Genomic DNA, 27738 nt, shown 5'->3' on the forward strand with positions numbered 1-27738 from the left:
ATGTTTATTTGGATGTATCAAGTGAATGAACCAATGCTTTGCAATGCTCACAACCAGTAACATTTCACCTAGTTACAATTCTTTAAATAGGGATATGATTGTCTATGTTTATATACTAGTAAAATAGATGAACAATAGATGTATGTAGTTTTGTTTTGCTTTTGAATATGCCATTCTATAAAAAGTTATGGTGTGAGTCTATTTGGTTTTATAGATTCAAATATTTTCTTTTTGACAAATTACAATTATGTGAAATGTATAAATGTTTGCTAAACCCATTACTCACATTAAGAGCATCACACTTTTATATTGAAATAAAAATTAATTAAATTTTGTAGAGCTTTGTTGTCATCAAACCCTAATATCATTGCAGTCTGTTCATATCTCAACTGGAAGAATACAATCTGCACAGTGTGATCATTGTCTTATAAGTCTATCATCTAACTCAGGGGTGGGGAACCTCCGGCCTCCGGGCCGTATACGGCCCGCGAGACAATTTGGTACCAAATTGTCTCGCGGGCCGTATACGGCCCGGAGGCCGGAGGTTCCCCACCCCTGAGTTAGATGATAGACTTATAAGACAATGATCACACTGTGCAGATTGNATTTCCACTGAAAGCTCCCATCTGCATCTCCATCCCCGGCCTCCTGTTTGCACCTCCTGTGCAGTGTGAATTTAAGCCCGCAGGCTCCTGTCTGCTCCTCCTGACCGCCTCTCCTGCTGTGTGTGTGTTTTTTTTTTTTATTCCTCCCTAGACTTCTCAATGAAGGAGCCTGACGCAATCAAGCTCTTCATCGGGCAAATCCCCCGAAACCTGGAGGAGAAGGACCTGAAGCCCATCTTCGAGCAGTTTGGAAAGATCTACGAGTTGACGGTGATAAAGGACAAATACACAGGGATGCACAAAGGTGAGGGATAAAGGGCCAATTACTCACAATCGACACAATCTTTGGGGGGAATATACTGCTTATTTAGTCTAATCATATAGTGATGAGGCATGTTTTTGAAATATCTGTCATATGTCCTCAGGTTTTTATTCTTAGTAAATATCAGAGGTTAAAGCTATTCACTTAGACATTGTCCCTCTGGAGCATTTGTAATGACCCCTCTGAGGCCAAACCGGATGTTAAGCACCATTGATCTATAAAAGAAAGCTTAGTTGGTTAAAAGTTTGATACATCACGTTTCACAGACTGACTATTAAATAAATATTTTAGATATTACGTGTCTTAAATATTTAATCTTTTAGACATGGACTGACTAAAGTATTGATCAGCCGGGACTTCTTTTTTTTTAATGAGGCAATGATTCACACTAAATTCTTTCAACTGTGTTCGGCCTAATTTCATCTACCTCAGAAAACCTTTTTATTTTTAAATGTTATATAATTTTTGTTAATAATACATTAGTCTTATAAAGTGATTCCCAGAGTTTTCTAAAAATACTTTACAGACTGTAGGAGAAAGAAAACAAGAGGTAGCTCTTTTATAATGACCAAACACATATTAAGAATAAAATGTTATTATATTTCTACAAACCCAAACCTTGAGTGTCGAGAGCAGTTTTCAGTTCAGTGTGACTGAACAACTTTTACATTATTGGTCAAAACACTCTTTCGCCTGAGTCACTCTTCAACATATACACACACTGGGGAGCTAACTAACTCTGTAACAACAATTGAAATGTGTAAACATTGTTGAGCACGGTGGAAAACACACAGGAGATAATGGCCCCACTGATGCATGCTGGGAGGTTTTCGTTCACGCCTACCTCTGGATGCTACAATTAAAAACTGCAGGAGAAAAAAAAGCTATTATTTTAGACGGTTAAATAAAAAATGTTGCACAGTGCTCTCCATCTTCTTTCTTTAAATTCTTATGAAGCAAGTGGTGTAAGATCAATCTTAATAAAAGTATTTTGTCGGTGCATAATGAGCCTCACATGGTGATATCAGGTTATCTGTTTGAGAGAGTGTCACCACTACTGCTACTGCACGTCATATGGTGAACAAGTAGAGCCTCAACACACTCAAAATCTTACGTGACAGATGGGCTGAAGCTGGTCAAAGTGATTTACGCTGAACAATGATCCTTACTGTCGTTTCTAATGCAAATCTGAGTGCAGAAAACAAAGGCCTTTATAAATCCACATAAACCATCAGCCATTTGGGAGACGTATAGGCCAGGTGCTATGAGCCTTCTTACACCTATAACACCTATTCTGCATTCATTTACATATTCATGATTTGTCTGAGCCCTAAAGGTTAATGAAGGCCTTTCTCTATTATGTGGTACTGCATACATTTGGCCTCACCAGCATGATACTAAATAACCATTAGGACTGCTCTTGTCTGAATAGTCTCCAGGTATTATTATTTAATAATCCCATAGATCTCCAGTGCTACTGTGAGAGCTACTTTACAAAATGTATATGTTCGTTGTTATTTAAATGTAGTTTCATGCAACTTTAAATGCATCTTTAATAATGATGGCCTCATTTAAGGAAGGAGGATTTTCTTCCGAAAACACATGTCGACCTAGAACTGTAGTTAAAATAAATCCAAAGCACATATCAACTGGCAGATTAATAATAGGACAATAAACTGCAGCAGCATGTTTGTGCCTGCAGGCATTCAGGGCGAATGGCCAATTCAGATTTAACTTACAATAACATTGCCCTGCCTAATCTCGATATATATAGCATATGAATCTGACATAAAAAATACATGGATTATTCTCTCTGATCTTCTTACACTTTGTCTTTGTTTCCAGGATGTGCCTTCCTGACATATTGTGCACGTGAGTCCGCCCTCAAAGCCCAGAATGCACTGCACGAGCAGAAGACACTACCCGGGGTGAGTATCTTTTTGAGATCCTCACATTGTGTTTAAATATATTTATATTTCTATACACAAAGGGAATCAGAACAACTGGCATGCTAGGCTATCTGAGCGCACTACACAGACACAGACGGACCCACAGTGACACGAGAAAATTAATCGAGTTTGACATGCCAGCCTGACTTCCCCCTTTAGCTGATATGCTCCAATAAAGGTCAGAGGCTGCTCTCTCTCTTATGTTTCATATGTGATGCATCCAGACATATCCATCCAGTTGAGGCATGAGTCATCTCGCAACATGTCACGGGTCGAAAGAGACAGGCTCGCTGCTGAAGTGACTTTGCCAGCTCTTATTCTCTCTGATGTTTCTCTTCCTTTCTGTGTCTCCGTCTTTCTCTCTCCCCCTTCTCCCCCTCCCCCACTGACTTATTTCTGTCCATCTCTCCCTCTGAATTCTAATCAAAGTTAAACCTAGCTATATTAGCATAGCCAGGCAGCAGGTGTGCTGCCAAATGACATTTCCAGAGCTAAATATGACATGACAGCCACGTCTCTATAATAACCGACTATATGAGAGACAAGGCGACAAGGCAAGGAATTACTGAGACAGTGTGCTCCCAGACTCGCTGCTGCTTCCTCTTTTACTAACAAGGCTTCCCCCCTGTTTCCTTTTGGTTATTTTTGTTGAAATTATTCACTTCTTTTTTTTTTTTCCATGCCCCAATTACAGATCATGACCATAGTCTTTTGAGGAAAGAAGCAGGTGAACAGTGTCGGGCTGCATTTTAAGATTATTTTCAGTACCGATTAATTATTCATTCTGTTTGGTAATGTGGTCAAGTTGTTTGTTTTTGACCTAAGAACAGTCCCAAAGATGATTAATTTAATATCATAGCAGACAAAGGAAAACAGCAAATATTCACATGGAACCAGATAAAGAAAGGAAAGATTGGTTAGTCACAGGAAATGTATCTGCAACTGTTTTTGATTAATCATTTGGGTATCTTTAAAGCAAAAATGCCAGTGTGAGCTGCCTTTTTTATTTCACATGTGATGCTTAACTTATTATGTATGAGTTTTAGGCTGTTTGCTGGAAACAAATCATTATAACTAACAAACACAATTAATCGATCATCCCTAAAGTAAAAATAAAACACCGACCCTCATATTTTGAGATGCCAGTTAAAATGATAGTCCACATTTTTCCGTGATAAGTTAACGATTACTCAGGAACGAAAATTGACTTATTGATTATCTTAGCAGAACATTGTTTTAATGGCAGGCAGGTTTTTTTTTGGGGACACTGAATCAGTTTGAAGGAGAAGGCTGGTATTGGGGTGGCAACAAAAGAGATCCTAATGTTAGCGTGACAGTAGCATGACCTTCCTGACCTCTCACAGGGGATCAGCGAGGGCCAATGTCTCGCAGTTAAAGCCCTGTCCCCCCTGTGTTTCCACCCTGCGGCTCTCCTCCTCACAACCTCTTACCTCTAAGCCGTGTGGAACAAGCTAAACCCTCCTGTGCTCTCTCAATCCTTCCCTGCCCTCCCCCCTCTGATGCCAAAAGAGGGAGAGAAGAAAAAGACCAAAACCATATTATTAGCTCCACACACTCCCACATGCACAAGAACGACTCGCTACCAGCTGTGGTGTAATTGTCATCTAATTGCACCTGCACTGGCGAAGAATAATTAACTTTGGCATCTCGTGGTCAGAGCGACACAAAAGAAATAACATGAAAGCAATTATTACTGAGGGGAGAACGCTGGAATAAAAAGCACACCTGAATAAAAGAGAAAGCTGAAAGATGTCATTAACACTCGGCACATTTCTCCTCTCGGGAAACTCGGGTCATTCTTAAGGCTTTTTTTTTTTTTTTTTTAATCCTTACTGTTTTACTGATTTTCTTTCTCTCTGTGAACAATGGGAAGGAAGAAAGAAAAAGAAAGAAGGAAGTCAGGCAGGGCGAGCAGATGGTTGTTTCGGAGTGGCACCTGGCCTTGTGTTTAATTTCAGGTGAGAGAGTCCGTCCCTAAGTGGGAGGGGGAGGAAGAGTGTCAAAAGCACATTCAGCTGAAAGCGACGAAAGAAAGTGAGGGAATAGTGGAGTTGGAAAAGGGAGAGAAAAAAAATGGGGAGCAATAAAACAGATTTACTCAGAGGGGAAGGGCGGACATGGAGGACGAAGGTACTCACGTTGAATCCTACTTGGACATCTTGTACTCTTGTCCCCTCTGTTGTATCGTCTTATCTCTGCGTCAGCTGTCGAGAGCTCATAGAGACAATAACATCCCATTATATCAGATTAAAAAGAAGCCATTTTACACAGCAACTTTTGTACATTTCAAAATATAAATCAAATCAATAACTTTGAATCATTCAGCTTATTGCCATTAAAGGGCATTAAACAAAGATGACTCAGTAATAAGTGTTCAAGTTAAGCATTTTTTTATTGGTTTCAGTTTTTTTGAAGTTAATGTCTTCTGTTTTTTCTGCTATAGTAGGCCTACATTTAAAATATTTCGTTTTTTGGACTGATAACAATTTTAAGATAGCAAAATCATAAATTAAGATAATAATCAGTCGGTTTGACAAAAAGTAAAACACTTATGAATTATTATTATTACTTATTTGATTTCTTAAGGATTAAAATAATGTAACTGCTCTGTCTGTCTGAATATTCAGCGAGCGGCATGCTAACCTAGCTTAGCATAAAGACTGTTAACAGGAAGCTTTGCAAAATACTCCTACAAGAACCTCAACAGCTTCATAATGAACACGCTCATATTTAAACATATTTATCTTTTTAGAACATCTTGTTTGTCTAAGAGCCAGGCTAGCTGTCCCCCCTGTTTCCAGTCTTTGTGTTTAGCTAAGCTAAAAGGCTGCAGCATTATATTTAGTGGTAGAGGTCACCATCTTCCAATCCAACTCAGGGCAAGAAAGCAAATTAGCATCTTTCCCCAAATTCTCCTTTGATCCGTCAGTTGCAGCCCTAAATCTTATATCTGCTTCAGTAGATAACCCCGTCTCACGGCATTTCGTGTTATAGTCACAAAATTAATTTAATCTATTGATTCGTGTTCACCAACACGATTTTTGCAGTGTGGTTCATAAAAACATTTTCTTACTCAATATCTTACCCTAAGCCTAACCCTTATTTGGTGCATGCACAAAACATACTACCTACCAATAGAAATACATTGCTTCTAAAATCGTTCTGTGTCAGAATACTGAAATCTGTATTTTTTCGAATCTCTTTTTCCTTCTAATTCGTTATTATTTACATTGCTTTTAAAATCGTTCTGTGTGACACGAAAAAAATGGGGAAATCCTGTTGGTGAACACGAATCAATAGATACATTTTGTGACTATAACACGAAATGCCGTGAGACTGTGTTGCAATACACAATATGTTGCCCTTCATCAACACCAATTGAATTAATATTTGCGACAATGCCTCCCCGTTACATTTTAAACGCAATAAGTATTTAATAGTGCGACTGTGCCCAAGTGAGAAAGTAGCTGTTTGGTGTGTATTTGCATGTTCAGCGGGGGAAGGGAGGGCAGGTGTTCGCACTAACACGGTTTAATGAAGGGTGCGTGTGCTTTTGTGCGCGGCTGTGTGTAAATGTCTGTTTGCTTTTGTGTGCATTTGTTTCCATGGAGAGTACACATCCGAAAAGATATGGATGGATGGAAGTTGTTGGGTTTATTATAGGCTGCTCTCAGGTTTCTTCATTCATTATCTGCCGTGTGTGTGTGTGTGTGTGTGTGTGTGTGTGTGTGTGTGTGTGTGTGTGTGTGTGTGTGTGTGTGTGTGTGTGTAAAACCTGAGCTGCAAGGCCTTCTGTGTTTAAGCTGCCCGTACGAGAGGAAAGAGCCCTCTTTGAGTGGAACATCTGACTAAGCCTGACATTTACTCAGCCATAAGGACTCAGACGGAGCAGACAGAGGGGTTTTATCAATAGTCTGAAATAAATGCATATGCTAAATATAGCCCAGGCTTTGTACGCAGGATATGAGATGGGAAGTTGTAGTGCCACAACGCTGTGCCCTTAATGTGAGCAAACGTTCTCTGGCATGAACAGTTGCATGGTTATGTCTCTTATACAATCGTAATCGTTTATTCATTCTTTCTTTTCCGATAAATGACATTTAATGTGTGACTAGGCAAACAACCACAAAGTAGACGCACTAAGGTTCACTAAGGACCTTAAACATGCTGTGATGATGTGAACACGAGCATGTTACTTCATGTATCTGACAACAAGCAGATAAAGCACTGCCTCCATATGTAGCTCTGTCCTGATGTCAGTGAGTTACGGACGTGGTGATGATGATGATGGCAATTAGTGTGCCTCGGAGCAAATGTGTTCACGTGATGAATCTATCTGGAGTTAAGTGTGCATTCATGCGTCCAATCATTTACATATGCATGCATATCAATGCACGGGGGGGCACGATGCAGGACAGGCGGCGCTGACTGACAACAAAAAAAGGGCCCGTCCTCTGTACGTCACTCTGGGGCAACTTTAATGATGAATGCAGATTGGATTTATAGAGGTGGTAAATGGGTGTGAATTAGAGAGAAATTGGATAAACCAAGGAGGGAGGGATGGGTGGGGGGGACAATAAGAGAGGGTGGGGGGAGGGGAGGAAGAGATGAATGAAAGTTTGAGATAATGAACAGTGGGTGGCAGTAAGCGTGGAGGGGGTTGGAGGTGCATTGAGACAGCGTGTTTATCAGCTTAAATACAGACATCTGTTACTGAGAAATAGTGTGTTTTGGGGGGTTGGAGTGTGTGTGTGCATGAGTGGTAGGCAAACACACACAGAAGTGTCTGATGTCACTAAACTCATTAGGCTCTTTGAACTACATATACGCTGGACTACGGCGGAGTTACAGTGTAAACCATGCCCGAAATAAAAAAGTATGACATGGACCCTATCTGTACACAAACACATGCACACACTCCCCCCCTCCACACACACACACACACAGAAATCTGTCCGCCGTGATTCCGTTCTTTTCCCCTTCTGCTCCACTGATTCGAGTCAAACAACACTTGACATGAATATTTAACAGTCAGAAGAGACAAAACAATTGAGGGGCAACTTTGGTGTTTTTAGAAATGTACTCTTTGATATTCAGTCTCTCCTTTGAATGTTTTTTTGTTGGCTGTCTGACGAAATATAAAGCTAAATGTCAGCTTCCAGAGCTGTCAGCTTTGCCCTGATGCTGGACACACTAGTGAAGCCCGTAGAAGGAGAGGAGACAGCGCCGGGGAGCAGCTTTGATACTGAAGACTGGATCATTGATTAAATATTATTGAACTGTACAAGCGTTGTGCTGTCAGTCTCTTTGTGTTTGATTGATTTAGTGCCGGGCTGTATTTAAGAGAAGGTAGACTTTCTCTCTGCTTACCTTGTGTGCACATCTGTGTGTGCATCTGCGAGTGGACACATTAACAGACTCAGATTTTCATTTTTATTTTTACCCCTGCCTCTCTCGCTTTGCTACAACTCTTTGTTGTCCGTTTTTGTGTTCCCTTCTTTTTTTCCGCCTTTTGATATACCAAACTCCACCTGTGCCCGCTCCTTTCCCTCGGGTGAATTCATAAGTGCGTCCCAGCGTATAAGTGCATTTGCGATGAGGAGGTGGATGGAGTAGCGAGGGAGAAAGAAAAAAAGCAGCAGAGAGGAGCAGGGAGGGGAGGGGAGGGGCGGAGGGAGGTGGCAGGTTGATTACGGTCGCAGGTCTCGTTGCCTGGAGACGGCCGGGACGAGGGATGCCAGGTTGCTAGGCAACCGGCACGATGCAATGACCAGCGCTGTGTGATGGAGCGGAGGGGAGGCAAAGACGGAAAATTGTCTTTGTGCACCCCCCCACCCCCCTCCCTCCAACTCCCCGCTGTAAATGTTTCTTGAAAGAGCAGGGGAGATGGTCTCTGCTGATATATTTACCATTCAGCTTGGCGGCTTTTCAGCGGAATGGATAGAAAATTGAAGAGAAAAACAGGCGACAGAAAATGTGTCACCCTTTTTACAGAAGCGTGCTTTAGACTTAACGACGGTAGCTGCGTTGAGCTGAGAGGCACGAGATTATCGTCTGCTCCGCTGGTCGTAATAGAGAAAAACATCATCATCAATATGCTTTACTCACTCCAAATGTAAACAGTCCTCTCTACACAAAACACAGATGCATTTACATGGGAGCGAGCCACTCCCCGGTGCCTCTGGACGTTATTGGGGATCATTCATAATGGCAAAGGGGTCGAGCTGTGATTTGATTGGATAATCTATGGATTTAATATCTCATAATCCTAGCAAAATCCCCTGCGGCATCACAGAGCGAAAAAAGATTAATGTGTGTAGATGTTGCTGTGAGCGACAGGAGCAGACAGAGCTTGTGTGTGTGTGTGTGTTTGTGTGTGTGAGAGTGTGTGTGGGAGCAATGAATGTTTGTTTAGTCGGAGGATGATTGTATATAATATCTGTGTGTTTAGATGGAGCACAAGGGGGAGAAGCAAATCAAAAAGCAAAAACAGACAGGTACAATTGGTTGTTGGTCAGGCATGTTTTTGCCTGTGTGTTGTTGTGCACAGTGTGGGACCGTTTTTGTAAACAAGCCTAAGAGAGAAAGGGAAGGAGGGGGGGAGCAACAGGGGGAGGAGGAGAGTGAGAGGAAATTACTCTAAAGTGTACGTTAGTGGTTTAGGCTTAAAGGCAGATATGTTTCTCCCTGCTTCTGCCTCTGCTCTCGAGGCAGCGCCAACATGCAACAGGCTCGAGCGCTCCCTCCGTGTCTTTCATTTTTCCTCTCCTCCTTGTCTCCCTCCCTCCCTCTCACATCTAATCCCTCTATCTCTCGACCTAGAAGCACCCTTTGTCCTCCTCATTTGTTTTTTGCCGGTCTCCCTCCGCACGTCATTCAGGACAACCTTGTTTACCTGATGTAGGGTTCTTCTGATCACCGGGGTTGTCATGACGATGGCCATGCGAGTACGGTCTCCGTCAGAGAAGTGGGGCCTGGTTGCCGTGCCGATCTGGAGTGGCTCAGCCTCGATGGCCTCCACTTCTCACTGTTTTCCCTCTTGTAGATTATAATTCCCATCTCCTGAGCCATCTGCTGCGCCTCTCCTTATCTCTGTTTGTCTTCCTGCACTGCAATATGGGCCACAGCATTTCCTACAAACATAATTTAAACATGCTATCCATCAAAGACATAACATTTAAGGACTGCCATCAGGTCTTAGCATCATTCCTTAATGCAGCTGTATGTGTGATTTTGAAGTGAGCAGCAAACAGATATGTGCTGTAGGGATATGGTGGAGTAATGGCGCCCAAAGCAGAGAATAACGTGATCCCATGTTGTTCGTACATATGACTCACACTCCTAGGGTGTGTTGTAATCACATGGCATGGCGTGGTGGTGGTGGTGAGTATGGTGTTAAATTCACATGTCGCCACCACAGCAACAATTCAGGTCAAGTCAATGAAACCGGATTTGATTCTCTTGGCCCTCCCCACCTATTTAACGAGACTGAAAGAGTGACCTCCTCCTACACATCATTCTGAAAGCAACAGTTCAGTTTGAAGCGTTCAGCTGTAAGCAGCCTTCAAGATTTTCCTCTAAAGAATTATTATTCTGTAATTTACCAGCACTTCAATTTACAGCACTGTCAAACTTCAGCTATCTAAATGATAATGTACTTTATGTTTCTGATAGCTAGTGTTAGCAGGATAGAAAGATGCACCAGTTGAAATTCAATAGTTTTTTTTACACATTTAAAAAAATAGTCATATTATTTATTTCTCCATAATGTAAAGGTGTACATGTTAACCTGTGAAAAAGCTTTATATTTAAAAAATACACTCCCATAAGACATGTAACACAGCTTTAAATGAAGAGGATCAAATTATTTCAATAAATGTGGCCAAGAGTTGGCCTGATTAAATAATACAGAAAGAGATTCAAACAATGCAAGTGAAAAGTAAGAATATGTTATATATATTTTACAGTAAATCTTAAAGATATATTACAAACTGTATTTCAATAGGCAGCAAAAGAGAGAACAGAACATATGTTATTTATAATAACACAAGTCATATTGTTATAATGATATTGAAAAGTTCATAAGTATGTTGGCCATATCAGAAAGATATCTGGAGCGCAAATTAAACTACAATTTGATCAAATGGACTATTAACTAAACGAGGAGCGGGCGCCCACAGTCACTCGAATGATTGGAGGATGGTTTTTGAGACTTTGCTCCTCCTCGTTCTCTATCATCCTCTTAATTGGTGCGATCAATTGGAGGCTCTCGGTGGAGGGGCCTCAGCAGCAGGTGGTATTTCAGCCCGGTGTTTGGGACGGGGGCGGTCCCGGTGTTTGTGCATTCGGGTCCCGGCGGCGGGGCGCGACCGTGGCGAGGATCAATAGTGTCTCCTGGTGACCGATCACAGCGGATCAATCAGTGACCGGCTGAAATGTCACCAGCTCCATAATTAAGACCTTCATTAAGCTAGAGTTAACAGAGTGTCACTCAGTTGCTCTCACCCCAACTCCTCACCGACATCACCCTCCCTCCTCCTCCTCCTCCTCCCATCCACACACATCCCCCACCATATTCTCCTTCCCTTCCTCTCAATCCCTCTCAATCCCACCCATCTTTCTCTCTTTGGCCCCCTCTTGTTCGCTCTTTTCTTTATTTCACTCAATACCTATTTTCACCCTGTTCTATACATTCATACGTTGAAGCACTGATGAGCGCACTATTCCAAAAAGAGGGAAGGATAATAATTGTGGAATAACATAGAGAACAAGATGGCATTTCAGCAGCTTGTCTTTTGATGAATTATGAAAAGGTCACCTAATCCCCCCCTGCGTCGTGTGTGTCCCCCTTTTTTTTGTTGTCATTCTTTCATTCTTTGTTTTTTCCCCCACATTTTATTCTTTCATTTCTAACCCCGATCTCTGTCTCTCTGTGAGGCTCAGAGTCTTTCGCTATTCTGATGCTGCGTTTTCCTGTAATCCAGATTAGCCGGCGAGTGTTCTTAATCTTATCACTTCCCCAATCCTGCGTGGGTGTGTGCTTTTCCTGGTTCTGTGTGATAGGGGGAGAGGGAACGATAGACGGCAGGATTAGAGCAGATTCTGAGAAAGACTCTGAGAGAGAGAGAGACTGTTCCACGCTGTGAGTGTAACATCACACACTGGTGTCAGCCGTCAGCTGCTGGAGTAGAGCTGGAAACAAATTAATGAGGGATCGCAGGAGGCTGGAGCTCTGTTCAAATTCACTAACATGTATACATACACGCATCACGTCATATTAAATAGCTATTCTACATGGGTTACATGGATGTCATCTGGCACTTTACATGCCAGTAGTGGCCACATCGTTATTTAGTAGGTTTCTCTGGGTACATACATTCCATTGATTTAGCCTTCCTATTTTCTTGTGTCAATAATCACTACCTTTTTCCTGTATTAAAACTGACGGAGCCACATGACCTCTGTCTTTACAGATGAACCGCCCAATCCAAGTGAAGCCTGCAGACAGCGAGAGCAGAGGGGGTAAGAAACACCTGTCCTCCTGCTGAAACACCCCTACCCTGTACACAACAAACAATGGCTATCATTATAAGTACTTTTAGTCTTCAATCCACCATTTTTTTGTGGCAAAAAGTAAGCTTTATTGATTTTTAGAGGAGCTCTTAATAGTGTGACAACATATTAAAAAGACAATATCAGTTGTTGATCAAGGATTTTTTTACCAACAACCAATTGCATATGCACTATAACTACAACAACGTGCGTAGAGAATATGCAGACTTTAATCATCCCTGTAAGCTGTAATTCAATATCCACTCACAGATTCAATTTCCTGTTAAAATAAATATTTTGTTGGGGTCAAACTACACTTATACATTACACACTGTGCACAATCTCAACAGCTTCAAAGCTGCATGTTTAAATCGCAACAAGTGTGAGACTCTGCTGCATCTGACTTGATAAAAAACAATGAAGGTCCTTCTTCCCCAATCAATCAGTCCCCTAATCACATTTCATTTCCTAATCTATTTCAACATTTGTGAGCACACTGTTATACATTTGAACTGTTTCAAAAGGCTTAAAGCCTCACATGTTTGTTTCTCAGTTAAAACAACAACATAATAGCATACCATTGTTTCATGGCAGCTTTGGTTTCAGCAAGCTAAACCAATCAATTTGAAAACATGGGTCACAGCAGGCACTCCAAAGCACAGGTGTAAATAATATAGTGCATGATGTCTGCCTCATTTTTACGGTCCTGGTATTGTCAATGCTGTCACACTGTCAAGGCTTACTGGTTTAATTGAATAGAACAGAGCTATTGTTAATGTTATTAGTAACACCTGAGTTTTTCCTAGTATGACCATTCAAAATGCCTGCCGCGTGAAAGGCCTATTGAACACAACACTATTCAACATTCACCTTTGTTTGTGGTTTATTATTCTGAGAAACATACTTTTAAGATGACTTTGGTTCCCTTTAATTTCACTATTGTATGATAGTGAGCTTGCAGATACTTGAATTGAGTTATAGGCCTATAGGTAATCCATCACAGTTAGCATAATGGTCGGTTTTATTTGTGTTGCTTTCGACTTACATGTCGGCAATGTTTTACAAGAGAAATGACTGAAAAATGATTTATTTTTTAAATACAGCTTGTAAATGTAATGCTTCAAGGCAGCTAGCTCTCAAAACCAGCACAATGACGCACCATACAGGCTCATTTTACTAATCAAATTACATTTTCAACCAGAATCTCATGTAATAATGTAATAAAACAACAGACCACGACATGCTCATGACTGATTCTGTGCCTCAAGCTTTAGGACAGTTGATATTCATTGGAAAGAAAAGGCAACATGCTTTTAGAGAAAAAGAACGGTTGTGACCTATAAAACCAGGCATGCTTTTCAGGATTGTGTGCTCTGCAACGTGCCTGTGATTTGTAGTAAATGTGCAAAAACGTGCAGAAAGGCTGGTCTGATCCTTCACAGACGGAGCAGCTTCTCTGACAACACACGGGTGACAAACATTTGAGTCATGGCCAGATGCTGTTTGCTCTCTGTGATGTTCATGTGACTGCGCCCTGGTGGCGCTGAGAAGCATAGCAGGTGGATCCCTCCCTCTTTGTAGCTGTTATCACACTGTTGTCCTTTATTATTCATGGTGACATGGCTCCTCTCCCTTTGTCACTGCCTGCCTCACCTCTCCCATAACACATCTGCTTCCACTTCTGCCCTCTGTAACCACACTCACATTATCCGCACATTTTCCTCTTTTCTCCCTCCCATCTCTGCGATCTCCTTCCCCTTAGAAGACAGGAAGCTGTTTGTGGGCATGCTGGGAAAGCAGCAGACGGACACCGATGTGAAGAAGATGTTTGAGCCGTTCGGCAGCATAGAGGAGTGCACGGTGCTCCGCGGGCCGGACGGCACCAGCAAAGGTAACCTCCTGGCTGAGGGTTGTGGACATGCAGAAACACAAAATACAAAGTTCCTAAAGAATCTTTAAAAAAACTCAATTGGTATTCAAATGTGTTAAAAATGTATTTAATCTATCTTTCAAGATCTTGAAAATGCTTTAAAATAAAATAATAGTATTTTATGAATTCCTTTTTCTGACACTGACATTTAAAGCCTTAATATTATTGACTTTTTAAATTTTTTTTATATATATTTCAACGAAGGCCTCCTGCATTTCAGGATAGCAGAACCGACATCGCTCATCATTTGGATTTTCTGCTCTAGTGTCACATTCTTGTCAACATTTGGAGTACACAAGCAATACAGTAAAATAAGTCCTGTTTTATAGCACAATACAAATTCTGCCAAATGTGTCCCTAATTGACATTTTTTACTTCAATTTTTGTTATTGTTACTCTTGTCTTGAATTGAATCGGAAATGGCATTGAATACGTCTTTATTCTAACTTGTCTTAAACTGTAAAATCCCTGTAAACGATCAAAACGAACATAAAACAAAATAAAACACAAATAATGGGTATGGAAAAATGAAGTGATAAAACACTAACATGTAGAATAATCAATTATAGCTATGAAAATATTAAAGATTGCTTTGCCTCTGTTAAAATATAGGCTTATGTGAAAGTAAGACATTACTACATATTATAGACAATTTATATTTGTATACAAATCTTATTCAAATTAGCCAGAGTGATTCAAATCGTTTTTTAAAAGCTTTATCATCCACTATTTGCCAACACTTGAACTCTTCACTATATTGACTCTGTGTTTGTATGTGTATCCAGCCCTGAGAATGAAGCCTTCAGCACATTCCCAGTCCTGTGAATGCAAATTAATAATGTCACTAACAACAATGCTAATGATACTTGCCATGTAAATCAAAGTCCAGCGACAGTTCAAACACAGATGCTATATTTTTCTGCGTTTGTTGCTTGAGGCATGACTAATGGTGCAATAGGTTTTATGGGTCATGGCTAATGATCCGTTTGGTGGTTTACGGACTGTGATTGATGAAGCAATGAATGTTTTGTGGACCATGTTTAATGATGCCACGGTAACTGATGAAGCGCTGGATGTAAGACGGCTCCTAATGTATTTTTAAAGGGAAGTAGTTTCTGTATACTGTGTGTGTGTGTGTGTGTGTGTGTGTGTGTGTGTGTGTGTGTGTGTGTGTGTGTGTGTGTGTGTGTGCGTCTGAGTGTGTCAGTCTGTCTGTGTGAGGCCATGTTTAATGGTGTGTCATTCCATGTAGGGTGTGCATTTGTAAAGTACCAGAGCAACGCAGAGGCCCAGGCCGCCATCAACACTCTGCATGGGAGTCGTACTTTACCAGTGAGTGCCACACACACACACACACACACACGCGCGCGCGCGCACACACACACACACACACACACACACACACACACACACCCTTACTCAAATACAGTACACACTTTTAGATGCTCCAAATCCAGTCATACGGCCACTCAACGTGGTGACTCAGCTGATAGTCACCACTTCTCCTTTCTGTCCCCCTCCTACAAACACGCCATAGAGGACAAATCTGTTTGAAATCAGGTCATGTTTTTTCTGCTGTAGGTCAGTGTGTTTTATAAATACAGTCTATAGTTGTGGTGCAGGTTGCCTAAATTAGACTGAGGATTCGACTCATCAGAACATCAAAAAATCACAAGAAAATGAAGCTAAAACTATATTGAAACTCAATAAATTATTAGAGTAATTTTTCATGGAAAGATGTCAGAAAATGCGGTTTCAAGCCTCTCAAGTATGGCATTTTTTATGATATAATTTTTTCTTACCATCACCTGCAATGGTATATATATATATATAGTGTATATATTCATACCATTTTAGGTGTATTTGTTTATTTGGAAGACAGTTCAGAATTGATAAAGAAAGGAAAACAATGACAAATGGTCAACTTAAACCAAGGACGTTGTGATTAAATGATCTCGGATCCTGAAACAACGAGAGTTATGTTGAAACGTTTTTAATTCCCATTTCCCTCGCAGGGTGCCTCGTCCAGCCTGGTGGTGAAGTTTGCTGATTCAGAGAAGGAGCGAGGGCTGCGGCGGATGCAGCAGGTGGCCTCTCAGCTGGGGGTCATTAGCCCCATGACCCTGCACCTCGGGGCCTACAACGCCTACACACAGGCCGTGAGTTACACACACAGACACACACAAATACATTAAAGACACAATTCTTAAGAAAACACAAACTCTACTTCTTTTGACCTAACAATGTTGCTAAAAGGTCAATATCATTTTAGATACTATCTAAAATGAAATACGGAGTATATAGGGTTATGTTTATATTTATTGTGCCTGTGGAGTTATGGAGTTTATTTTTTGGAGACACATGTCACCAAATATGCTGCATCTCGATCAACATTGGACAATCAAGGTCACTTTATCTTGCTTTTATTGCTGGCCTCAGAATATAATTATCTTTATTTTAACTTATTTACTCTTACTTTACTGATTTGTTGCAAACAGCTTTAGAGCGATATATGAAGATATAATCCATTCTATTTTACCTAAGCAGAAGCAGTGCAGTAAAAGCTGATGTGACCGAAAAGTAAATAAATATTCGTCTTGAAATCTGCTCAATGATCAGTCTAAGCTAACCTTACTCAGCTTGTTCTTGAGATTTAATAAAAGAGTTTAAATATCATTAAAGTTGATGTTTAACTGGAAGAATTGCAATTTAAAATGTAAAGCCACATTACGTCTCTCGTTGTTAATTGACCGTTTACTGCAAATGGTTCCAGATTTGGCTCATTTACAGTTGTTTACTCTGTGATACTTAAAGAGGCCTGACAATATCTTTAATGGATGTGTTAATTTACAGTAATGAGTGTCATTCTACTCTTTAGTAAAACGTTAAACTAAAACATAAAATAAAATAGATTTCTAAAAAAAGTGCAGGTAAAGTTAAAACAGGCAGGATTTAATATAATCATGTCCCCCCTTACAGCCTGGACACAGAGCACACTACATTATGTTAAAACCAATTATAAATAGATTTGGCCACAATCACTGATTATAAAGGTCATGGAACAGGTCTGCTAAAACAGAGCGAGGACAGTTTGTCCGTGTGTGTGAAGTTGCATCGTGCAGAGACGTGTCTTTCACATATATTTCCTCCTATTTCAGCCTCAGACATGAGGCATTGCTATTATATAAACATGCTTCATGTTTATGATTAGTTCATAATGGAAATCTGAAAAATATGTGTCGGTCTTAGTGCTGCATGACATATATTGGACATTGCAAACATTTGTTTTCTGTGATATAATTTGCCATATACTGTAAATGCAGGAATGTTCACTTATCAATGACTTAATGTTGGATGTTGAGCCATTTCACAATTTGGTGCATGTTTACCATATTTGAATAACTTTATCGTGGGGGAAATTCCGTTTGCGGAGAGTTGCTCCATTTTAGAATGACGTAAAATAAAAGGTGTATATGGGTCAAAACAAGTTAAAATAATAGAAATGTCTTTATATAAACATATAAATTTAAGGTTAAAGACTCCTGGTGTTGTTTCTCTATTTTACAAGCCTGAGGTTACATTCAGGGAACACTCACAGTCTTAAAAACAGATCCCTCTAAACATAATCTTTGCTCTTTTCTAAATACAGAATATCCAGACCCCCTCTCTCCCCTCCTATCAATCACCCTCCCCCCTCTCCCTCCTCCAGTTGATGCAGCAGCAGGCCCTGGTGGCTCAGTCGGCCTACCTCTCTCCTGTTGCCACGGTGGCGGCGGTTCAGATGCAGCAGCTCGCCGCCCTCAACCCCAACAGCATCATCGCCACGCCGATCTCATCCATCACCCCCTCCTCAGGTAATGAGAGGCAGAGACGTCTGGCCCCGGCCGGCCCCTGATTAGATTTCCTCTTGAAATATGAGGACAGATACACAAGGAGAGGTGGACCTCAAAGGACAAAATAACAAACATCTATTTCGTAGTTTCTTTCTCAATCTGTCAAGATGTTATCTTTCAGAAAAGTCATGAAATTGTGAGTGAGTCAGGCTACTTCCATCCTGAAAGCATTAGTGCTCAATTCATCTGAACATTTTGTATTATTCCTAAATGTGTCCAATGTCAGGTCCTGAACTGACCCGCATTAAATAATTTCACAATATGAATATGCTCAGCAGTGTTTCTCCTTCTAGGTCAACAGGCTTTATAAAGTGATGAATCACTGATTTTTCAATCACTTTAACGAATCGTAAATTCAAAATAGAAAAAATCAAAGTGTACCTTGCAGTTGCAGTTCAAGGTGTCCTGTTCCCAGTTTTACAGATGCCTCTTTATATGGGGGTCTATGGGAAAAATACCTTTCGTGCTGCGAAAGGATTTTGTCTCCAATGTCACAAAGTAAGTAAATAAACTGAGTGGCGGTGACGTATCCTGGTATTATAATACATCCATTAATCAGATATCACTATTCAGTGAGGTCACATTGCAATAATCAGACCTGTATAAGATATAGTTTATTTTCAACGAAAGTATGAAAGTGACCCAATGGCCAATTTTGCCGGCAGTATGAACATAGCTTTAGTACCTGAGTCCTGAAAGTCCTTGGTCTGTTGAGTTTGAAAAACAACCCCTCACTCCTCAATTTAGAATAATATAAAATGTACATAAACAGCAACTTTAAACTTATTAAACTGTAAACAGCAATGTCCAGACATTAATGTCCCCCTTAGGATGACCTGTAATAACTTTGGTGATCCCTAAGCTAATTAATCTCGTGCCATGACCAAATACCAGCAAATAGGGTCAGCCTTAGCTGTAATTTGTGTTTATTGCTCATCAGCAGTTGCGATAATGGTCACTGTGTTGAGTTGTAGCAACTCATTTTCTTTGTGTCTTTGTGCATTACTGCCACCTGTAGATCAGGGGAATATCGCGAAACTGTTGACAGGAGTGTTTATCCCTTTCCTTCCGTGCATCATTAAAAAACGAAATGCTCCATAGCACTACAATAGGTCACTCACTCCACAGGGTCCCTGTAACATCAGCAGATTAGCATTGTCATTGTGAGTATTTAGTATGCTGATGCTAGCATGTAGCTCAAATCACCGCTGTGCCAAAGGGCAGCCTGCGTGACAAAGCTGCTCGTCTGGCTGTGAGCTCTTGTTGGAGCACATTTTTGTTATTTATATGTAAACATTCGATGTATAATTTCATATGGGTATTTTTCATAGGGCTTGAGCAAAGACACCGCCTCAACCTCCCTTAGATTACTTTCAAAAAATTGCTCAATGCCAGGATGGCTAATTGTTTATGATTATTTTATTTCAACTCATCCAACAATTTAACAAAAGAAGCCTTCAATTGCTGTTTGGCATACCCTTAGACTAAGACTAAGGCATTTATTACTTGATCCCCAAGACAACTATATCTCTAAACTGTAATTTTTACCAAATCCCACACAGGCTATTCTGTTTGATCTCCTTTCATTTGTTCAGTGCCTTTATTCAAAGGCCCCTTCCAGACTAAAAGAATAAATCATCCCAAATGGAAATCAAGTAGTTTCATGTTGATTGGGAAGTTTAATAATTCACTCGTCCTTATCTCCTCTAGGTCATGCTTTAAATACTGCTTTAATGCCGTAGATTTTTTGTTAGGATAAAAATAAATGGCTGACATGTCTGCAGGTGCCAGCACTCCACCCTCCATGGCCGGCACACCGGTTCCTGCTCTGCCTCCCCCCCTCACCGTGAACAGCTACGCCTCTTTGCCAGCTCCACCCAACGGCCATTCAGCAACTGAAGCCCTGTACACCAACGGGGTCCATGCTTACCAAGGTAGAGCCACCACATCCTTCACAGCAGAGAGTAAAGACTAACATGTAGACTTCCTCCACAGATTCACAGGCTTACTGTTGTGCATCCACAAGGATCTAATCAAGAGGACATTTAATTTAAGCACTACCTTTTATTTGGAGCTCTAAATGTTATCTGGAGCATGGTGATGTGCCCCACATAGCATCCAGGATTATTTTGTTGTGTGCATAAAGCAGCTGGTGACGATGTGTTTTTTTTCTGCCACAGCTCAGAGTCCGGTGCTGGACCCTATGCAGCAAGCTTACACCGGCATGCAGCACTACACAGGTGAGCCTCACTGTCACTCTGGGAAACATGTGTCCCAGATAGGTAGAGACATATGTTGCAATTTATCTATCAAAATGTGATGCTTTATACTTGTCGAACTGCTGCCACACAAAAAAAAAGCTGCATAAACCGTGTCAAGTATCATGTACGTATGTAGGAAATACAAGAAAATATATATTTTTAAATCTCATAAAAATCTGTAATACATCAAATTTGACCACTCCATCCTTTTTGGTTTTAGTTCTTAGAAATTACCTTCAGCTTTGTTTTTAATCCACGACTTCAAGTACATTTTCATCTACACAACAGACATGCTGGAGACTTGAAGTGTGCAGAGAAAAATGCAGACAACACTAAAAATTAGAAAACATTGGGTGGATGTGTGAAAGCAACATTGGGTTGTGAATTACCAAATACATTTCTGGTGTTATATCTAGGCAATCTGATAAGAGAGTGCTAAATGTGGAGTGATGATTGGTTTTGTTAGAGGTATTTGAATAAGAAATACTCAGGAGCATTGAGAATTCAAAAATCTGAATTTATAGTAAATGGGACAAATTGTCTGCTTATAAAACCCTTTATATATACACCAAGAAGCCATTAACTAAAGACAGGGACATTTTGAGTGATGTTGTGTACATAATTGTTACCACGCATGTTTCTCCTGTGGTTACTTAATGAAAAACAACCTCCCATTTCCATGTAACCAGAATGCTAAACATTGTTATGTAACATAATGGGATGCAGCTACATTACCTTTACACTCTCGACTTAACAACACTGCATGTGTAAAGTACAAATTTACATCCACAGTAAAAACATGCACATATATTACATAGTTTAAACTCGCAGCTCTATGGAATGAGTCACACGCCACAAAATAAATGCAAAGCTTCTCCCGGTTTTAGCAGACCAGTAGGTGGGAATGCAGCTCTGTCAGATGTTGTTTTGAGGAAAAAGTGATTAGTGTGCAGTGTCTCTCCTGCCTCTCCTCTGCTCTCTGTTCACCTGTTCCTCCTCCCATCAGCCACCTACCCCGCTGCCTACAGCCTGGTGGGACAGCCGTTCCCCCACCAGCCCACCCTGTTGGCCCAGCAGCCGCAGCAACCGCAGCAGTTGCAGCAGCTGCAGCAGCGAGAAGGTAAAGTCACTGAGATAATCGTGTCTGAGAGGAACAGTCCTGTGGTTTTCAATGTTTCAGCCCATTTACCACAAACCACACACACTTTACATAACAGATACCACTATACAGACACTGCTATATGTTGGTTTGCATGCACTTCTGATATGGAAAATGCATTAGCTGACTTTTACTTTGAAAATATATAATTGATCTACACTACAAAGTTTGCATTCATCTGGTCCAACGAATGGCTGAAACTAATGATTATTCCCATTGTTGTGCAATCCAGTCATCTTTTGCATATTTTATTATTGCTTAGTTTCTGAAAAGGTCACAAATAACAGTATTCTCAAATTAGTTTTGTTTTATTTGACCAAACATTAAAGAAAACAACAAATTATTCAATGTACACTATATAGAAATGAGAAATAACAACACATTCTCATATTTAAAAGCTATAACAGGTTAGTGCCATCCTTTAGATGTCTATGCAGGCATTCCAGCAAAAACCACTCAGAGACTACAACATGTACAAAACTGTGCCGCCCGGATACTCACAAAAACACGCAAATCAGAGCACATCACCCCCATCCTTCACTCACTCCACTGACTCCCTGTAACACACCGGATCAACTACAAAGTCCTCATAATGGTCTTCAACGCCATCAACCACACCGGCCCCACCTACCTACAGGAACTTCTAACCAGAAAACATTCCCATACCTCACGCACACTCAGGTCAGCCAGCTCCAATCTCCTGGCTGTTCCGCGGACAAAACTGGTCACCATGGGAGACCGTGCTTTCTCCTCCCTGGGTCCACGTCTGTGGAATCAGAGATCAGCTTCCAGAGAACATACGGACCTCGGCATCACTCTCAGTTTTTAGGAAATGCCTCAAGACCCACCTGTTCCACACCGCATTTTACTGACTGTCCTTTACTTTATTTATTTATTTATTTTCAAACCTTTTAAGTTCTTAAGCTTTAATTTTTTTTTTTTTTTTATATTGCCATATTTTATCCAATATGCTCCTTTAGATATCTTTTTACTTATTTTAATTATTGTTATAATTATTATTATTATTATTATTATTATGAACTACATAGACAAGATAGTGATATAAATCTGACTATCAGCAAGAAAACATATAAATGCATTTCACAAAATGTTGTACAACAACTGCTTATGTTTTAAATATGAATCAATTATTCTCACTATACTGTATATTGTTGTCATGCTCTTTTCCATTCACATGATATAAAAGAGATTTTTTTTTTTTTAAATCTAACCCTTATTATTCAAACTAAAATAAATAATAAAGTCAATAAATGAAATTTGTCAAAGATGAGAAACAATACATATATGTGTTATACTGAATAAAAGAGACGTAAACAATTGACATACAAAATATAAGCATAACTCAGACACAGGAGTGTAGGACTGTACCACTAACAATAACTGCTCTAACTATAACTGATCCACACTGACCTCCTAACCTTCTCATCTCTGTGTCGTCTCGTCTCTATTTGTGTCCAGGTCCAGAGGGATGCAACATCTTCATTTACCACCTGCCGCAGGAGTTCACCGACTCTGAGATCCTGCAGATGTTCCTGCCCTTCGGAAACGTCATCTCTGCAAAGGTCTTTGTGGACCGCGCCACCAACCAGAGTAAATGCTTTGGTGAGTGAATGTGATGGCTGTTGTGGATTTTAGAGACTTTTAAAGACCAGTTTCACCATACAGTAAATGTCATATTAGCTTTTTCCCCATGTAATTTAATTAAATGTACTTAGTTTGAGCATTAAAACAAACAAATGTATATTTAAAAAGCAGAACAACAAAACCATATATAACGGTGAACATATACAACAGGTTTTCAAGAACTTATAGGACAAATAAATTACATTTCATGTCCAAAATGGAGTAGTAAGATGCAACATGCTTATCTAGTCTTACCCCTATTCCATTATATATCAATCAATCAATCAATCAATCAATCACATAAACCAAGTCAAAACAACATTTAGATGTAGTCATCCTTTTCATGTAATCATTTCAGTCGTTTACATTTTTCCTTCTTTTTAAACTGTTTGATATTTGTACTTTGTTTGATAAATGATGCTATTGATAGACGCTTCATTCTTTCATTCTTCCTCTTCCTCTTCAGGTTTTGTAAGTTTTGACAACCCCTCCAGCGCCCAGACTGCCATCCAGGCCATGAACGGCTTCCAGATCGGCATGAAGAGACTGAAGGTGCAGCTGAAGAGGCCCAAGGATGCCAACAGGCCTTACTGAAGGAGGTGAGTTATTGTCTATTGACACACTTGAGGCGACGGGGAGGGATTGACAGACAGCTGAAATGTATGTGGAAGTTAAAGAGACAGAGTGGATGTAATTGGGGGGGTCAGCTCTTAAACGGCTGTCTTTCATGTGGAAATGAAGAAGTCAATAACCCTACCGTAGATTACCTTTAATGAGGCGGCAGCTCTCATCAGTTTGAAATACATTGTGTAAAAGCGTCTGCTTCTTTTGTTGCTCAGCATGTAGAAGGACACTTCGATTGAGGAGCTGATTTCTTTACTTGGGTTCAAATGTTTTTGCCTAACCAGTGTTCTGCCGCAGGGTTAAATGCCAACTACTGTTCGTCATTAATTTTTTGTTTTTACTTTTCATTTATTGTTTTTGTGCTGTGCCATATGCCATTTTTCCTGAACAAAACCATCACACCACTCTCAAGACTGTCCTGTCCATACATATATCGTGGAGACGTGCGTCGCTATGGCTACGGTTGCCTAGCAACCGCTAAAACCTCCCCCCCTCTTCCTTCTCACTGCGTTGTAAGTTAATTGGCCTGTGTTGGTTGCTGTGGCGATATTGCCTGTGATGGTTGCCATTAGCAATTTTTATTTTGGGCCGTTGCCTTGATTCACCATGCTCAAACTGCATGGCGGGTTACTGTGGCGACCATGAACTGTGTTTGGTGCGTTGTGAGTTTCCTCTTATTATTTTGTCCTGGTTTTATTCCTTGCAAACACTGATCAATAACTGTCAATTTACCTCAGCATCTGTAAGCAACTGATGATCATGACATGTGTTTTTTTTTCTCTAAAAGCTTCAATGCTAAGAGCTAAAGCAACCTGCTGTCCATCAAATATGGATACATACAATTGATTTCCTTTCTTTTGTTTTCTGATTAGTTGACTTTTTGTCTGTCATGATTATCATTCTTACACATTCCCTTTGTTTAGTTGGTTGGTGTGGTAGTTTTCGGTGAGTGTGGGGTTTTTGTTTGGTTGTAACTCAATTCCAAGTGACTTTGTGCCTGATCTTTGTTTGGTTTCGTGAGACTGGAAATGTACTGATCGTGCCCCTGTAAATGGTTTACCACATGGTATTTGTGCGTGTATGTTAAGCAACAAGAAGGTGCGTGCATTTATATTTGTGTGAGTATTTTGTATTGATTAGATGTGGAAAATTGTTCATGTGTAAGTGACTGTGTGTGTGTGTGGGTGTGTGTGTGCAGTGTGTGTGTGTGTTGTACCACAGAGACACTAACCCTACTTTAGAAGGTTTTGGGTAAAGCTGTTTGGTTCCTGTGACACGTGCTGCTGGCTGAGGAACTGCATTCCTCTGTAGGAATTCTGGGTTTCCAAAAACATTATAATATTAATAAACGTTATAAGAGCTAACATACATAACACAAATAAGACCTCATGGTATTCAAATATAAATAAAACATTTTTGACTTAGCACATAACATTTTAATTAATCACAGGGTATCTGCAGGCCAATAACCAAATGAAATGAAAGCCTGAATAATACAAAAATAAATCCTAGCAGATTATTTATATTATTCTGCTTCTGGTATATAACATTTCTAAACTATCTCTAATTTCTTTACAACTCTGCAACAACAAATCAATACATTTTACAAAAAAACCATACCCCTTTACAAATATGGAAGTTTTATACAAGCTATATGTGTTATTATTTGTAATGGCTGCATTATGTGCCTGACAAGAATAGCCTAGATTTCCTTTTATTTGTTTGTTCATATATTCTGCCATGTTAATATCTTTGGAAATGGTACCCCGTATCTCGAATCAGAAATAAAATGTAGAGTAAATAAGGCAAGTTTGAACAAAGTTTGAGGGTTTGTAATGAATGCTTGTTAAGAGTATTTAAATGTAGTCAATAACAATAAAGGACAGTAATTCACATTTACTGCTCTGACATTTCTTTAGCTGCAGATGCCCTATTCGCACAACTAATTAAATGCTGGATGATTGGATTTAACTATCCTCTGTGAGAAACTGCAGTTTAGTGATTGACCTGGTTCTGAATATCATTCGACTAAATGTTATGTTACTAAAGCGTTATAGTCATCCCCACCAGAATTCCTACTATGCATGTTCTGAATTAATTTGCCTGCCTGCCAAAAGAGATGACAAACTACTTTTTAAGAACGTGCATACACTTGCAGCAGTGTGACTGTCACTATTAGAGTTGCATGGACACTAGTTGATTACTGACACTCCCCTGAGGCATCAGTGCAAGCAGTGTGTATTGCAGACACCACTCCACTTCCAAAGTCCTACATGTGTGTGGGTGTGTGTTTGATGATGATTTGTGAGATTTTTGTTTTCTAATTCTCTTCTTTTTCTTCTTCTTTTCTCTCTTCTCTTCCTCTTTACCTGCAGGTAAAACCTAAGAGTTCAATCAAGAAAACCACTTGGGATGTCCCAGCCTTTTTTGGTTGTTTGACCAACCGTATAGCACAGGAGCAACACTTCACGAAAGCAGTATCACGTGTATGCGCTTACAAAAACAACAGCAGTAATATCGGCAACAGAATAAATCTACAGAAACCGCATCCTCAATATCAGAAGTGCTCCAGATTTCCTATCATTCCACAGCTGGATTCATTTATATTATGTACATACTCTATTGTCGGCAACAAGATCTACATGTTAAGAAAAAGCATATCATGATGTTATTCTTCTGAACAGGGTTCTACTGTATAGTGTGATTTGTGGTCCATGGCGTTAACAGAAGGCCAGTCTGCAGTCGGAGGCAAAAGAAAATACTATTCTGTATGATTACCATTGGTAATATTGTTATGTAGAGTTAGTTTTATTATTTATACGTAAATTTTAAAAAAAAAAACAAGGGGGAGATTACACAGGAAGAGATTTGGATTTCCTCACTGTATATACCTTGATTTAAAAATGGAGTTTAAAGACTTCACAAGTTAAGATTCTCTGCTGCCACTACTTTTCAAATTATCAAAGCAGAAGGAATGGCTGGGAATTTTTCTATCTTGATTTTTTACGTTTAATTTATTTGGTAATCAATTTGATGAGGTTGGATGGGTGGAGATGTGACAATTTCTTTTTTAATTTAAGAAAAAAAAAGAGGATTCCTGTGGTCTTCAAGACAATGAACACACTTATTATAGAGTTTTTAATTACATAAATGTACCTATGGAAGTAAAAAAAAAAAAACATAATGTTTCTTTATTTATTCTCTACAATCGCTGTTTTAAAACATATGTCTTTAAAAGAAAATAAAGTACAATTTAGAAGAAATCTTTTTTGAGTCTGCTTAACTGTCTGCTTCTCGACGTGTTATTTACCAAAAGTTGGCATCTTTTCTGGGTGTAATGATTAAAAAATGTATTTTTTTCTTTATTTTGCTTGAAAATACGACAGAATACACTAAGGTTGTATCAGTGTTAGAATCAGTAATGAGATATCCAGGGGAGTGTGGTGCTCTCTATAGGCCTGAAGAAGAATTGAGGAAAGTTTCAAAGAACATCTGGCCTCCAGTGTTGGACTGCATTTAACTAACGCTTTACAGGAAGGAAATAAAAAATATATTGTAGTGTTTTTATTGTTGCATTTTAATTCATTCATACAAGTAATCTTTAAATGCAAGCCTGTAGACAGTGTCCATTATAATTGCACAGTCATGTTAGGTCATTGATAATCCCACGTCAGCCATGATTTATTAATGACATGCATAAATATCTAGGTCAGGTAAGAAGAGGAGGGAAAAGGCTGAGGTGTGTGTGTAACCACAGCTGGGGTATGCAGTGAGGACG

General features: G+C 39.8%; 1 protein-coding gene across 3 annotated transcripts; it reads left to right on the forward strand.

Moving 5' to 3' along the window:
• The first annotated feature begins 611 nt into the window (after window positions 1–611).
• celf3a (cugbp, Elav-like family member 3a) lies at window positions 612–27496 on the forward strand. Of its 3 annotated transcripts, XR_798034.1 has the most exons (14): window positions 612–909; window positions 2773–2855; window positions 12371–12419; window positions 14212–14340; window positions 15632–15711; window positions 16395–16538; window positions 18029–18233; window positions 20057–20206; window positions 20453–20512; window positions 21540–21653; window positions 23172–23315; window positions 23803–23935; window positions 24373–24472; window positions 26336–27496. XR_798034.1 is itself a non-coding variant. In XM_010767883.1 (13 exons), the coding sequence occupies exons 1-12, from the start codon at window positions 765–767 to the stop codon at window positions 23928–23930; spliced, it is 1431 nt and encodes a 476-aa protein (XP_010766185.1). In that variant the 5' UTR covers window positions 612–764; the 3' UTR covers window positions 23931–23935; window positions 26336–27496. The 3 variants fall into 3 exon arrangements, 2 of the variants coding, with proteins under 2 accessions (XP_010766185.1, XP_010766186.1); XM_010767883.1 differs by lacking the exon at window positions 24373–24472; XM_010767884.1 differs by lacking the exon at window positions 24373–24472 and having other exon boundaries at window positions 14215–14340.
• The last annotated feature ends 242 nt before the right edge of the window (window positions 27497–27738 follow it).

The sequence above is a fragment of the Notothenia coriiceps genome, unplaced genomic scaffold, assembly GCF_000735185.1.
Source record: "Notothenia coriiceps isolate Sejong01 unplaced genomic scaffold, NC01 NC01_scaffold00004875, whole genome shotgun sequence".
NCBI classification, from domain to species: Eukaryota; Metazoa; Chordata; class Actinopteri; order Perciformes; family Nototheniidae; genus Notothenia; species Notothenia coriiceps.

What these genes read in the sequence shown, in the direction of transcription:
- celf3a (XM_010767883.1), top strand. Translation starts at nt 765, where the DNA reads ATGAAGGAGCCTGACGCAATCAAGCTCTTCATCGGGCAAATCCCCCGA. An exon ending in GCCGGACGGCACCAGCAAAG is followed by an intron (nt 14,341 to 15,631) that starts GTAACCTCCTGG and finishes CATTCCATGTAG; the next exon opens with GGTGTGCATTTGTAAAGTAC. An exon ending in GCAGCTGCAGCAGCGAGAAG is followed by an intron (nt 21,654 to 23,171) that starts GTAAAGTCACTG and finishes ATTTGTGTCCAG; the next exon opens with GTCCAGAGGGATGCAACATC.